Source organism: Typopeltis vanoorti, chromosome 4, assembly GCF_054136105.1.
Source record: "Typopeltis vanoorti isolate ZY-2024b chromosome 4, IOZ_Tvanoo_1.0, whole genome shotgun sequence".
NCBI classification, from domain to species: Eukaryota; Metazoa; Arthropoda; class Arachnida; order Uropygi; family Thelyphonidae; genus Typopeltis; species Typopeltis vanoorti.
This window is the reverse complement of record NC_143552.1, coordinates 126080487-126096208: the sequence shown is the minus strand read 5'-3', so window position 1 is coordinate 126096208 and position 15722 is coordinate 126080487. Positions and strand designations below refer to the sequence as shown.

Sequence of the window (15722 nt, the reverse complement as noted above, 5' to 3'; positions counted from 1 at the left end):
GAGGAGCAGAGCAGATGTTGTGGTAGCCTTATAAAAAGACTTGAATACATTGAGTGAATGGACATGGGAGTGGGGATGCCAGTTCAATGTTGTGAAATATACGGCTTTAAAATATGGGAAACAAAGATGGGATGTAGAATTCATGCTTAGTAGGGATATATTGTTGGAGGTGGGGTACATAAGAGATCCTAGGGTGATGGTGGATATGGATCTAAAATTTAAAGGACACATTGCCAAAATTGTGAGGACAACATAAATTCTGGCAATGATGTAAAGGACACTGACTTGTAGAAAGAAATTACTTGTACAACTGAAATTCTAGTTCCATTGTATAAGGTCTTGATTAGGACACATATGGACTACTGTTCACAGATTTGGTCAACTGATTTTCTAAAGGATGAAGAGATATTGGAAAGGGTTGAGAGGTGATTGACAGGTAGTTTCTGTCTCTGGAATGTTGAGTATGAGGAAAGGTTGAGAAGATGTAGTGTGCAGAGTCTAGTGGTTAGGAGGAAGATGGGTGATATGATAGAGAGAGAGACATACAAGTTTGTAAGGGGCTGTTATCAGATTAATGTTGAAGAAGTTTTTCACAAAATAGAAGGAGATGGAAGCAGAACAAGAGGTCATCCCTCGAAGCTGTATAAAGGAGGGGTGAGCATGAGAGTAAGAAGCAGGTTTTTTTCATGGAGAATTGCAAATGATTGGAATGCACTGTCTGAGAGTGTGGTGTCTACAGGGAATATGAATATATTTAAGGCACCATATGATGAGCCATCTGTATGACAAAGGGACCTTCCATGATGAGTCTTTGACTCCATGGGGGTCTTGGAATGATGATAATAATAATCATCATTTTTCTAGTATGCCATAAGAGTGACTTTACAGAGTTAGATCATATACAATGGATCAACATTTCTTCTTTTCAAGGAAAAAGCTTTAAAATCATTACCATGCAGATCAGCCACTAAATAGTATAGTATAGTATAGTATAGTATAATAGACAAAACCTAATGACTATGCTTTAGGAGAAGGCTTCTCGGTTAGCTAGCAAATAATGTTGCTGTCCAGAAAAAATCTAAGATACATATGGAGGACACTATCAAGACCATAATTTCAGAGCATTTGGGCATAATTCTCCATGTGTATGGTAAAGAATCTATTATCATATACTTTCTGTTCTTCACAATTTCAACTCACCTTAAATAATAACCATGAGAGAAGTAAAACTGAAACCATGAAAAGAAACAGACTATAAGCAGAAAACATCAAATCTCTTCACACCTTCCACATTCACTTTACAAATATATTCAAATTTAGTTTCAAACTCAATTCATTTCCATTATTATAAATCTTCAACACCACATCTACTCTTCCAAAAAAACTTGAATTTCAGGTTCTATAAGTAGTACTCATCTCAGTTATCTCGGCTCCATATTATTATTATTTTTTTTGTCTCAAACATTCCATTTGTGAATAGGTTCAACTCTGATATACCATGACAGAGTGGTGCAAAAGGACAAAAAAATTTCCTTTTTTTGTCCTTTTGTTCTAAAACTCTCTCTCTTTCACTTCATTCCATTAAATTCATTTCATTTGCTGTTTGTTCTGCTGATTCTACTGACTATTCTGAACTATTGATTCCCTTTCTTTAACCAACTTTCTTAACAATAAAGCCAGCTTCATTGAAAACCTTAATGTTCTCAACCACGACTAACATTCCTATAAAGGCCATAGCTTAGGGTACAGAGCTATTGTCAATGTAATTGACAATGGCTCAGTACCCAACTGTCTTCTAGAGTATGTATGTATGTATGTATGTGTGTGTGTGGGAGGAGGAGAGGGAGTACAGATGAAAGCAGCTCTAATAAATGACAATTCTTTATTTAAAAGAGACTCAGCAGACTAAAATTCATGTGCATAGTGAACTAAAGTTTCAATCACACCATATTTCTGACATGGGTGATGATGTGAAGCAGCATTAATGTATTTACTAGACTGTTCTCTTTTAAATAAGCAACTGTCATTTATCAGAGTTACTTTCATCTCTAATGGTTACAATACAAAAATAATTAATAAATATAGCCTTCATCCTAATCCTCCTCAAGAAGAACTATCTAGAATTTCAATTCCATATGTTAAAGGACTGTCTGAGAAAATTGTGGTGCCACTTCTTCAGCACTCAGCACATTGACTTATAAATTTCTTTTCATCCAGTTTAAAAACTAAATTACTTCCTAGCCTCTCCAAAAGGCAAACATTCTTCCCTTTCTTATCTTGAAGTTTACAGGATCTTGTGTTCATAGAGCCTCTGTTATTACGGACAGATGAGTTGTTCATCTCAGATTTGTCTAGAACAGCGATTTTCAATCGGTGTGCAGCGAGAGGTCTTCAGGTCTGCCGCGAAATTTGTGAAAACAAATTAATTGAAAGAAATAATGTCGTAATTTGCGCATTTATTTATTAGTGTCTGGTTCTTCCATCCGCACCTAAAGCTCCCTTAATTAAATTTTATGAAACTTACAGTTGATGAATCGGTTTAAAATTGTGTGTTAATTAGCTTTAATCTTTTGATAAGTGTGTTCACAAATAACTTCATTTAATTCTCTTATTTTTAAGGTAACTGGTAAGAGTTCTTTTATTGCTTTTTTTTTCATTCAGTTAATTTTATTTAACAGTATTCCTTTAACATGGATAAATTTGTAATAAAAAAACGAAAATTTGAAGACAAAAGAAAATGAAACTAGTACGTCGAAAGAAAAAAAAAAAAAAAAGAAAGAAAGAAGAAAGTGAAGCTAGTTTTGCCCAGCACATCGGCAGCTGATACCATATCTAGCACTGGTTCTTCTAAAACTAAATTAAAAACTAACATTTGCCATTATGACAAAAATTATTTGTCATTTGGCTTTATTTCCAGTCAAGGAGATCTGCCATGTCCTACATGCATAGTTTGTGGTGAAAAATTAGCAAACAATGCTGTGGTTCCAAGTAAATTAAAAAGACATTTAGAATCTAAACATTCTCACTTGAGCGAAAAACCAGCTGAATATTTTAAAAGACTTCTACCGGATAAAATTATTCAAGCAAAAAGATGGACTAAATTTCTAACTGTGTCCAAAAAGGCCTAAGAAGCCAGTTAAGCAATCGCAGAAATTGTTACTAATAAAATGAAACCTCACACAATTGAAGAATCTGAATTCCTATATCAGATAACACCATTTATCGATGTATTCAGGATTTGGCCAAAGATGTTGAGTTGCAAGTGGTATCTCACATTAAAGAAGCAGATATGTTTGCTATTCAGTTGGACCAATCAACTGATGTAACTGGTAAAGCTCAACTTCTAGCCTTCAGTAGATTTATTTATAAGGAAGATATTATAGAATAGTTTTTACTTTGTCGACAACTCCCAGAAACAATGAAAGGCTGAGATATTTTTGATGTTGTTGATAATTACTTTAACTGCCATAACTTGTTTGGGATTATTGCATTAGTATTTGCATGGATGGTGCCCACTCGATGTCAGGAAATGTAAAGGAATTTGTTACACTGGCTCAAAATAAGAATCCTAGAATTATTTTTACATATTGTTTTCTCCACAGAGAAGTACTAGCATCAAAATCATTGGTACCTGAGCATAAAATAGTACTAGACGGTATCAAAATTGTCAATTATATAAAACCGAGCCATTACAATCGAGATTGTTTGTAGCACTATGCTCCTCAATGGAAGCTTGCATGCAGTTGTTAATACATACAGAAGCGAGATGGTTATCTCGTGGATGAGTTTTATTCTAGATTTTATGAACTAAAAGAGGAAATTCTAATTTTTTTGACAACTCAACAATTTGAGTTATCAGATTTTCTTAGCGACGAGCTTTGGTGCAGTAAGGTTGCATTTATTTCAATCTTTAAATACACTTAATAAAAGTATGCAGGGAGACTGTGAAAACATTCTTACTTCCACTGACAAAATTAATGCATTCAAGGAAAAACTAATGCTTTGGGAAGAAAGAATCAGAAAAGAAAATGCAGTAAATATGTTTGAACTAACAAAAAAGTGCCAACTGAACAAAAATCTAATAGATCTAATTTTATAAACCTTAAGATTACTAAATACAAATATTGAAAAATATTTTCCCTCACTTGACATATTATCCTTCGATTGGATAAGAGATCCGTTTGTCTTGAGCACGTGTAAATTGGGAAATTTAAAGATGACAGAAGAGGACGAATTAACAGATAAAAGAAATGACAGAGGTCAATGATAGATACTACTTCGTTTTGGTTATCTCTAAAGAAGTGAATTTCCTAATATTACCAAAAAAGCAATAGAAGTATTTCCATTCCCCACATCATATTTGTGCAAATCAAGCTTTTCCACAATGATTATTATTAAGAACAAAAATAGATCGCAGCTTGGAAGATTATTTAAAAGTATGCCTATCTAAAATTCGACCTCGCACAAAAGACATTCTGAAACAACACCAAGCTCAGATATCTCATTAAAATTAACTGCAAGTATGTATGGTATTTAATACATTTAATATTCATTTGAAAAAATCAATAAAAAATTTTAAAAATAATTTTGAGTATTGTTTTTCTTACTCAAAATGTCAAAAATATAGTTTACATTTTTTTGGAGCAAAAAAGATAATTACTATTATTAATATCTTGTGTGTGTAAATCAATCAAAACTAATCAATCAAAAAATTTAAAGAATATATTTTTAGTGTGCAGCAGAATTTAATAATTAGTCTAGGTGTGCCATATTATGAAAAAAGGTTGAAAATCACTGGTCTAGAACATCAAGAGTACATTCTACTTCAAGAGTTTGATAAGTCTGGTTTGGCAAAGTATCCACCAGGAATAAAATTCATTGGAATAAAACTAAAGTCCAACATAAAAGAAAGACTGTGAAACACATTCATAGACCAATTTCAACAAAAACAACTGCCTTAAAACTTTCCTTTGAATTTGAATAGTTGTAGATGGAGTTATCCTCCTACAATTATTATTATTATTCAGGCCTCCATGGAGTCAAAAGACTCATCGTGGGAGGTTCTTTCTAAGAAACACAAGCCTATCAAGACTCACCAAAGGAGGTCCCTCCTAGGAAACACAAAGTCTATCATACCACTCCTTAAACGCATTGACCATTCTCGCTCTCACCACTCTATCAAGCAATGTATTCCATGGTTCAACCACCCTCCATGCAAAGAAACCACTCCTCACCCTCTTTCTCACAGTTTCCTTTCGTAACTTCCAGGGATGGCCAATTGTCAGTTAATAGAATATACTGCCATAAGCTTGCAACTGAAGTGTCGTTCTTATTGGGTGTATCTATTTTCAACTATTCTGACAATGGCTAGGAAACCTAGCCAAAAATTCTATAAATATGAAATAATTTTTCCTAATGTTATTCCATTTAGTCATTCCATTACTTTTATGATTTTATTATTATATCATCCACTTAGATCTTGATATTCTGATCTACTGATTTGCACAATATCCATGTCAAATTGTCTAACAGATAATCCGTGTTGGAGAGCTGTAAGATATTTCAGAATACTGTGTTTTGTCAAAATTCCCACAAAAAAAATCAAATATGTTGGCAATTGTTATGATGTGCAATGTCCAATTTGTTTCGATAATTCATCAAAAGCGACACAATCAGAAAGAAATGTACCATTTCTTTATTTCTGATAGAATCTCATAATATCTTCAAAACTGGGCAGTGAAACTGTTAATTGATGCTCTCTGAGCAGGAGGAAAACTGTTTATTGCTTTTCATAATGATAATGAACACTACTATCAAATTAAAACCAATAAAAGCAAAAACTTCAATATTTCAGCCATACCTACTTTCTACTAGCTATTGAAATAAACAGAATTTCAGCATGCATTAAAAGAATGTGCAGAGGAAATGGAATATCTCTGACATAATTATTCAATTTAAGTCTCAACCAAGTAGAATTCTGAAGGAATGGAAAGCAGGCCAAAGACTCTATTGCACAAGTGCATAGGTTCCAAATCTTATGCAACCAACTACAGATAATTCAATAACACTGTAATGATAGTTCAAGTATTGGTTAAGGGAACCAATGAGCTGGTTAAGGGAAATGGTTATAAAAATATTACTGGACTTTGTTAATGCATCTGACAGAATATTGCATGGAAAGTTAGTATATAAACTGGAGCATTTAGGAATGGAAAGCATTTAGCAGCATGGATAAGAGGGTCAAAAACCAAGAGGTACCAGAAAGTAGTATGTGAAGTGTTAAGCAGTTTAAGAAAATGATCACTGAAATACCACAGAGCTTTGTCCTCAGACCATTATTTTCAGTTTGCTTATTAATGACATTGGGAAAGGCTTGAAGGAAGATATGCAATTATTTGCTGATGATGCTAAATTGGATATGAAAACAAGGAATGATTTTAATATGGAGTTTCTGCAAGACAATCAAACAGACTGAAGGTTTGGGAAAATGATTTCAGAAGATTTCCAGTTCAACATGTTTTACACTTTCAATCTTCATGAAAAACATCATACCTTTCCATCTCTATTCCAGTCAGGAAGGCATCCTCATCCAAACATGTCTCACTTATTCCAACAATTTTTGGGTGAGCAAACTCAATCAATGCAACCATTTCATTTTCCTTGTTTCTGATACTTCTAGCATTTGTATACAAATGTAACAGCTCATTCCTGGATCTATAAAAAGCTTCACTGATACCACTTATTAGATATGACTTCTCCATACCTTCCTTGGGCCATTTCTTTTTCTCCTTACCCATCCCAGAACCTTATTTAAATCCAACTTTTCTTTCTACATCCCAGGCCATCCCATTCCCTTCTTATCTGCACACACACATTCACTTCCTCATTGAGCATCAAACTTTCTGATGCTGTGTTGAGTCTTCCTGTTTGTATTGTACACTTGTTCACTCATTCTCTACACTCATGCTTCCCACTTCTCCATTCATAAGCACCACTTCAATCTCTCCTTCCTTACTCTAACCACTCTTTCACATCTCTTCTTACTTACTTAGATTCATTCTCTGTATTCATTATTCTCCCTTCCAGCAGCAGTCTCTCCAAATGACTCATATCAAAACCATTCAAACAAAGTCTTATATAGTTCAGTTTGTCCTTCAAACTCATTTCACACATTAACAAGATACGCCCCTTTCCTCTTTACACATTTATGCTAAATACCATTCATAATCCTTGCTCTCTGCCTCATCTCATCACTGTCATACTTGGGAAACATATTGACTACCTTTCCCATTACCTTAACTTTGATCCTTCTCAACAACTCCTGATATCCAGTCTTACATTCTCCTTGTTCCTAGTCAAGTCATTTGTTTCTATTACCACTGCCAACTCTTTTGCTTGCTTACTCCTGATATCTAATGCCTCAATCACTCTATTCGTGTTGCCTTTTTGGAAAAAAAAACATTGTACATCTCCTCATTTACCACATTTACCACACCTCTAATAATCAAATCGCCATATAATGCAACTCGTGAGTCTTTCGGTACCAACATAATTTGTTCCAGTCTTCTTCACTCTTCCATACATATCTACAGTTCTCTTCATTTTACTTGCATTTGCTTCATATCTTGCCTCATCATCACCAACTCTGCTTTCAAATCTTGCATCATTCTTTTGTTCTCACTATCTTATCATCAGTCACACTAGCTTATTTACCATCAACCCCACTCACTATTTTATTGTTAATTGCACTCTGTTCAATACACACACATGGTGTATCGTTAATCGAACTCTTTTTCTTGCTATCACTTTTGAACATTTTCTGAACATTCACACAGCCTTCCTCAACTACTGTTTCAGTTACAATGGAATGCTTCTTACTCATAAATAAACATTCCTCATGAATACTGCACTTTACATATCCACACTTACTGCTTTCTCTTATTCAACCTCTCCACATAAACATCTGTGATATCTTCCGACGTGTGCATACATTAGCGACACAGTACCATTTTTTAAAAATCCACACAACTCGCTTTACTTGTCTTTTACAGTAACTTATGCAGTGATCTATCTTTCACTGCCATGTTGTATCACAGTACTAGCAAGAAACAATGAATTTAAAGTAATACTGCCTTAGAAATTTAACTAAACACCACATTCCACACTCAAAATCTCATATTAACACTCGATCTAGAAATCAGACAATACTGTCCCACATTAAATATGAAATTTACTTATCTTTTTGCAGCCTACACCCTAATGATATTAGAATTATGGAATTTTGTGGGTAGGATTGATTAAGGGAATACAAGTGACAAATCCTGGTAAACAGAAAGGAGAAATGATAAAATAAAGAAAGAAACTGTTGAAGCAGACTTTATAGACCAGAGGTAAACAAAATATTGCATAATATGATATGATGGAAGATGACACTACTTCATACATTTTTCTCCTGGCCAGTGAGTGGAATGGATTGCCAATGAATGGTGAATGTACTGTCTGTGAATGAGTTTGAGGAGAGGTATTATTATTATATTATTATTATGTGACACCTCCAGGGAGTCCAAAGACTCATCGAGGGAGAGTGTGCCAATAGCATCGAACAATATCCCTTCCAACTACTAACCGTGCTTAAACTTGCTTAACGTTTTGCGTGAGCCATTAGTAGCAGAGGCTCTATCAATTGGCCAGCCTTTTTCTGGCTAAATAATCGATATGTGACCAATTGACCAACCTTTACTGGTATGATAATTGATATGTAAGCTCAACAGGATAGATTATTCAAGAGAGTTGAATAAGTCATTGTCCTTCCTAAAGGTATCCATATAATAAAGTTTAAATCAAGTTTTTACTATTTATTTTTTATAAATCAATTTGTTCTAATGATTAACAGGAAACAATGGCATTCATGCAATTTCTCAATGACTCCTCATAATCACTGTTACTTCTAGAAAAAGAAACGATAAAATTATTTTTCCTTATATGAAGCATAACAATTTTTAATTTTTAGCTCATTATGGGTAATTGTTCAGAACTTTTAAATTGTTGCTACTTTATATTTAAATAGAGAAAGTTTTACATCTAAAATGTTCATGAAATAACAGGAAATTTATAAGTAAAAATATACCTACTAGTTTCACCACCTAAAATGGAACTGGTGACTTCTTTAGTGTTGAAACATGAAACAACTTTAAACACATGGATCACAAAAGTTGATTAAATGCCAAACAACCTTTACCATACAAACAGGTAAATTCATGCTAGACAATAAAAGTAAAAATCTGTGACATGCATTAGTTGTCAGCAGTTAGCAGTAGAAGATAATTGTTGGTGAATTTGAAATCTCTAATGTTAAAAGATTTGATAAGAGATTTCCATATGTCATTTAATATCAGTCCTTGGTTTTTATTCAGTGATCCATGTGAACGGATAACCATAAACGATTCTTTCAGAAGTCTGGAATGAAATTTCTTTTCTATATAAGGCATGGTAGAAAAGTTCCAGTTCACTGCATGGTTGGTATTATAAGTATGGTTGGTCAAACCAGATCTGTCTCTTTTTTATGGTCATCATCTGCAACATGTTCTTTATTTCTTTCTAACCTAAAATTCAAGACTTGTCTGCACATGAGTTTGGAATTCTTTACAGTCCTGGGTATTTGTAGAGAGGTGTGCTATCATTAGGAGACCTCAGGAGGCTATGAACAGTTTGAATTGGTTTAAAAGTAACTTTAATGTTGTGATATTTGAAAAAAAAAAAGATGTTATTTTAATTGAGGAACTTCCAATATATGGTATTGTGAAGGAGTCTTTGTATTGGATATTCTATTACTATTACTATTATTACGGGCAACTCCAGGGAGTCATTGGACTCATCGAGGGAGGCCCCAAATCATATTCATCACAACTATTTGACATTCATACAGTATCTATCATACCTCGCCTTAAACTCATTCACTGTCACAGCATCCACCACAGACTCAGGGAGCGCATTCCACTCATTCACTACTCTAAAAGTAAAGAACCCAGCTCTAACACCTTTACTAACCACACTTTTGCCCAGTTTCCATGGATGTCCCCTAGTCCTCCCACAACCAGCCCTGTACTCAAAAATATCTTCTGAATTAATTTTATAGAAACCCTTCAGTAATTTGAATGTCTCAATCATATCTCCCCTCCTCCGCCTATCAACCAATTTTTGCAACCCACAAATCCTCAACCTGTTCTCATACGGTTCATTCCACTGGTTATTCTGGTTATTAGGAGCAGTAAGATTCAAAAATAAAATCCTATCAACTGTTTTCTTGGAATAGCCTTTGAGAACAAAAAAAATTAGAAAGAGTCTGGAGCTCTATCTTGAGTCAGTCATCATTTTTCATAATAGGAACTTCTCTATTCTCCAGGGTGTCGATGATGCATAATTTTTGAGAAGGATAGTGAAGGGATGAGGCATGAAGATAATGTCCTACATGTGTAGGTTACGATACACTTCAAGAGTAATACCATTTTCAAGCTTTATAGTGATGAAAGCATCAAGGAAAGGGAGTTAAGGAAAACAAGCTACAGTGTAAATTTGATAGTAGGTTTGTAAGAGTTAAGGGAATGGAGAAATTATTGAAGGCTTTGGAGGCCAAGTTTCCAAATAATAAAGATATCATCCATGAGTCTTTTGACTCCATGGAGATCTGGTGTTAATAATATTCCCACCACACTGTTGGTCTCTTGTCCAATTTTTTTTAGTGGAGCAATATGTTTTTGAAACAAACATTTGGACTTGCTATAGACAGCCCCCTCTCTCCTCAAAATTCATGAATTTTGAGAAGACATTGCTAACAGAGTCTAAAACCAGCAGTATGGTAAAGATATGTGGATGACATCTTGATTATTTGGAAACATGGTGTTCCAAGCTTGCAACAATTTTTTCAAACTTAGTATCAAATTTACATTATAGCTTGAAAAAGATGGAAAGCTCCCTTTTCTTGATGTTCTCATCACTTTTGTTTTGTATTATAATGATTTTTCAGCATTTAATCAACTTAGTGATCCATGCATTCATAGTTTTTTGGTGTTTTAACCCTGAAGAAGCCACCAGTCCATTTTAAGTTGGAAGCCAGTAGGTGTATTTTGCAGGTAATGTAGCTACTAATAAATTGCCTGTTGTTTAATGATTGATTGTGCTTTATTTTTCTTGCAAGCATCATTATATTTACCTGTTTATTATTTTGATTAACTAAATGAAAAATAATTTTTTTTTCATGTTTATGCCATTAATATATTTAAATAACAGCAGCAGTTCACAGAAAATAAACTATTTGACCTCCTCTCTCATATGCTATTAAATACAAAATCTACAAGATTATATTATAAATTCTTACCTCTGTGTATGACCAATCCGGTGAATAATCTAAAATGTTTGCTGTTCCTTCTCTATAGTGCATAGCAGACTGAGATTGTGGACTCTGTTGATGAGAATAAATAGTACTCATGTATCCTGAACTGTATGCTGAAGAACTACTGCTAGAGAGACCAATACTTCCTCCTAAGTCTGAATTTAGATCATCTAAATTAGGAAGATCAGTAAGCATATCAAAGGTATCAAGACTGAAAACTTCTTCATCCGGTGTAGAAATGTCATTGTCAATGAAGTCCATTGGATTGAGATCTACAGGATCAGTATCAGAATGATTTGGTTCTGTTTTCACTGAGATTTGGGGAGAGTTACTTAAACTTGATGGAGATTTTGCAGATGAAAGATTGGCTGACAACATTTGCTGGATATCCTCAGCAGTCATTGCAACTGTACCACTAAACAAACTAAAATTTTCTTTTAAATCACATGTAATACTCTGTTCTCCAATGCTACTTGCTAAACCTTTGCAACCAGTCATGCAAGTCACATCAGCTTTTTCTGTTTTCACAAGTTTGTCTTTCTGAGATTTAAAAGTAATATTGGTGTTGAAATTAGAGCCACTGGACAAGCTGACTGATGATGAGCAAACAGTTGGTTGAGCAGAACTATTACTACTATTAGTAGCTGCAGTTGTCGTTGTTGCCGCCGCTTCCTGGTTACAGATTAAGGTAACAGGTGTTACAGAAGCTGAAGTAAGACCCATTCTGGTGGCAGCACTGTTCAAAATTAAAAGGCCTCCTCCCCCTTGAAGCTGTGACAAATTAAGAATAAGTGAGGTTGCAGCAGCAGTGGCAGCTGTAGCTGAAGATGTCTGAGTCACAGACAAATTTGGCACTTCCGCCCTATTATCTTGCACCAAAGGTCTGCAGGGAGTTGCTAGAATTACACTGCTGGCCCGTGATGCACTGGTTACAGTTGCAACACTGGTAGTGGTGGTAGTTGTAGGACCATGTTTCAAAGAAATATCACTTCCTTTATGATTACCTGACTGAGTAACAGGAACAATAGCTGTTGCCGGAGTAACAACTGACGTACTGGAAACCAATGAAGTACTAGCAGTACAAACACCCACTACAGTTCCGGCCTGAGTTTTGGGAGAAATAATACAATGTAACGTAGGACTGCATTTGTTTCCTCCTGAAGCATTTTTCTGTGGTTTAGGTTTGTTATCACAGGGGCATTCATGTGTCCTTACTGCAGTTTTACACCGTTGTTTCTCCATAAGTTGCTGAACAATGGCTTCCACAGTTTCTGCCATCTATAAAATAAATCAAAAGTAGAATAACTCTTTGTCCATTTATAATGGATGCCACAATTTCACTTTTGAAAACTATTTTGTGATGTTAAAAATTCCATATATTAAAATTCTGTTTGCCTATTGATTTTTTGTATTTTTTCTTTGGACTATATTCCAAAAAAATTATGCATTCTTTAAAAAATATTTTTTCATATAATTGATTTATAAACCTCTGTTTCATGATGCCTTCCTGAGGAAGACCTATTTGATACTATAAATACAAACAAAGTTCAAACACAAAGAACAACAGGTGTAGGCTGTTAATAATATCATTGCCAAAAAATAATTTTAGACTATAGACAACTGTGATATTATTAAATATCAACAATTCAACAAAATAATAATAATAATATTCCAAAAACAGAACATCAACTTTTACCTAAATAAAAGAGAGATTAAAATATTTGGATTTTCAGAAACAAAGAAAATGCAGTAGTCAGAAAATCATAAGGACCATTTCATGTGAAAAATAAATACTACAGAGTTCTAGATGAAAACTCTGCATCGTTCTTATTCAATAAAACAAGCAAACTGATAAAGATGATGAGCAACTGACTAAAAAGTTAAAAAGATAGAACCAGTCTAAAAGCAACTATAGCAGGCATGGGCAACCTTTCCTAGTTCAGGGGCCAAATTATCATTCTGTCTCCGAGTCAAGGGCCGGACCAAATTATTAAATAAAATAAATTAATATTAAATGAATTAAAACAAGTTGCTACTTCATATTTCATTTATTTATAATATAATGCTTTGGTATAAAGCTCTACATAAATTTTATAATATAATGAACGACATAACAATTTAATGTGAAGATTGGCCTTGTACTTCAACTACGAGACTATCAATATTGATGTTAATATTATTTAAGGATAATTGCATAGAATTTTCGAGGTTTTCATCCGTTATTCTTGTCCGAATTTTTGATTTATTGTATTTCATCCTCGAAAAAAACTGTTCACACATATATGTGCTGCTGAAAAGACAAATGATTTTTCTTGAAAAGGCAAGTAAATTTGTATATTTTTCTTCCACCAAATAAAATTTATAAAAATCCATCAAAGCAATGTTGTTAAATTGTGATTTTAGCACTAAATCCGACTAAAGCTCAATAAGTTCCATCTGTAAGTTTTCTGGCACATTATTTACATCAGCATCCATCGGACGAGCAAATATAGTGAATGTGGAGTCTTTGTTTTTGAAGTCGGCAAATCTTATATCAAATTGCTCTATTAGTACCTTCAGTTCATTTCCATAACAATTATAAGGGATAATTTTATGAGTTGCTAGTATAGGAAAATTATAACAATTTTTAGCTCTTATCTGACTTTCCAACAATCTTAGTTTATTACAAAAAGCTTTGACATGTCTATGCAGTTCATGAACCAATTGTCCTTGTTTTTGCAATTTAAGATTCAGTTCGTTTAGGTATCAGGTGACATCCACAAGGAATGGTAAATCACACACCCACTCATCATCGTTTACTTGGTTAATTGCATTTCCTTTTATGTCCATAAAATCTGCAATGTCTTGTCTCAGATCATAAAATTGTTTTAACGATTTTATGATCTGAGACATATAACAATAATAAGACACATCTTCATAATCTGAAAATAGGTGTGCCAAATACTCCTTAAATTGGTGGTGATTAAGAGCACGTGACTTAATAAAGTTAATACTGCCTATTACAACTTCCATAACATTTGTGAATTTAATCGATTTTGCACAGAGATTTTGTTGGTGGATAATGAAGTGAAAATTTGCTAAACTTTCCGGATGGATCTGTAGTTCTCTTGCTCTTTCATGAACTATTCCAATAAATCCCTTTTGTGCACCAACCATTACAGGGGCTCTATTAGTGCATATGCCAGATAGTGACTCCATTTAAGCCCAAATCTCTCGAAGACTGTGTTGACTGTTTCAAATATCTCTTCACCGGTAGTTGTTCCTTTTAACTGGCAAAGTGCCAATAATTCTTCTGTGATGTTGAAATCCACATCAACTCCTTGAATAAATATTGCTAGTTGTGCTGTATCGGAGGCATCGGTGCTGTCATCCAAAGCAATAGAAAATGCTTCCAATCTAGCAATCTTCTCTTTTAAACTTTTTTTGATATCATCAGCCATAATTTCTGTCGGACAACAGTACGCCTCGACAAACGAATATTCTCGAAGTCTTTTTTCTTTTCAGGACATATTATACTTGCAACATCCAGCAGACATTCTTTGATAAATTCTCCTTCACCAAATGACTTAGAATGCTTAGCAATTTTTTTCGCTTACCATAAAGCTGGCTTTGACAATGCTGTGGTGCTGCATTCTTTGCTTGTTGAACATTTGCTGCTGGGTATCCAGGTTCTTCTTCAACTTCTGTATTTCATCTTTTCGTAGTTGTCCATCAATTTGTGGGTGATCCGCATGTCTCGAAGTAAAGTGTCTCTTCAAGTTGTATTCTTTGTTGACTGATATGGATTCGTTGCTCAGCAAACATACAGGCAAACCTTTATTCAGAATAAAATAATAATCCTCCGTCCAGTTGTCTTGAAATTGGTGATTCTCTGCATTTACTTTTCTTTTTTTTTTTTTTGCAATAACCCCTGACATTGTCCCAAATTTATAAGTGATATTCAGAACTGTCAAACAAAACTGTCTTCTACACCACAGGCACTGAACAAAGCACAACACCAACGCAAGTACCGAACTGACACGTTGTAACACGTTCACACACGCCACCAGTCAAAGTGAGAAAGAGACCTTGGTCGGAGAAAACATAGTGTGTTTTGCGCAAGTCATATGACATCAGCTTAATGTGAGTTAGTAGAACACACCATGTTTTCTCCCACCATGAATCAAGACAAACTTCGCTGAAATAGATTAGGGCCGGATATTATTATTATTTGATGCCTCCAGGGAGTCCAAGGACTCATTGAGGGAGGGCACCTGGCTCTACAACTCTGTCTCCACCATTCAATCACCAACTGACTGCAACTACACCAATGCCATCTACCACCGACCACCAC

At 34.4% G+C, this 15722-nt stretch overlaps 1 protein-coding gene across 3 annotated transcripts in view; it reads right to left on the bottom strand.

Annotated features, from left to right (window-relative positions):
- Positions 1 to 15722, bottom strand: part of LOC150107659 (calmodulin-binding transcription activator 2-like) — a 790456-nt gene that overhangs the window by 293232 nt on the left and 481502 nt on the right. For all 3 annotated transcript variants that reach the window (XM_090391992.1, XM_090391993.1, XM_090391994.1), the window contains one exon: positions 11375 to 12667. In XM_090391992.1, coding sequence (XP_090248118.1) covers positions 11375 to 12667 — 1293 coding nt within the window. The remainder of the gene's footprint in view (positions 1 to 11374; positions 12668 to 15722) is intronic.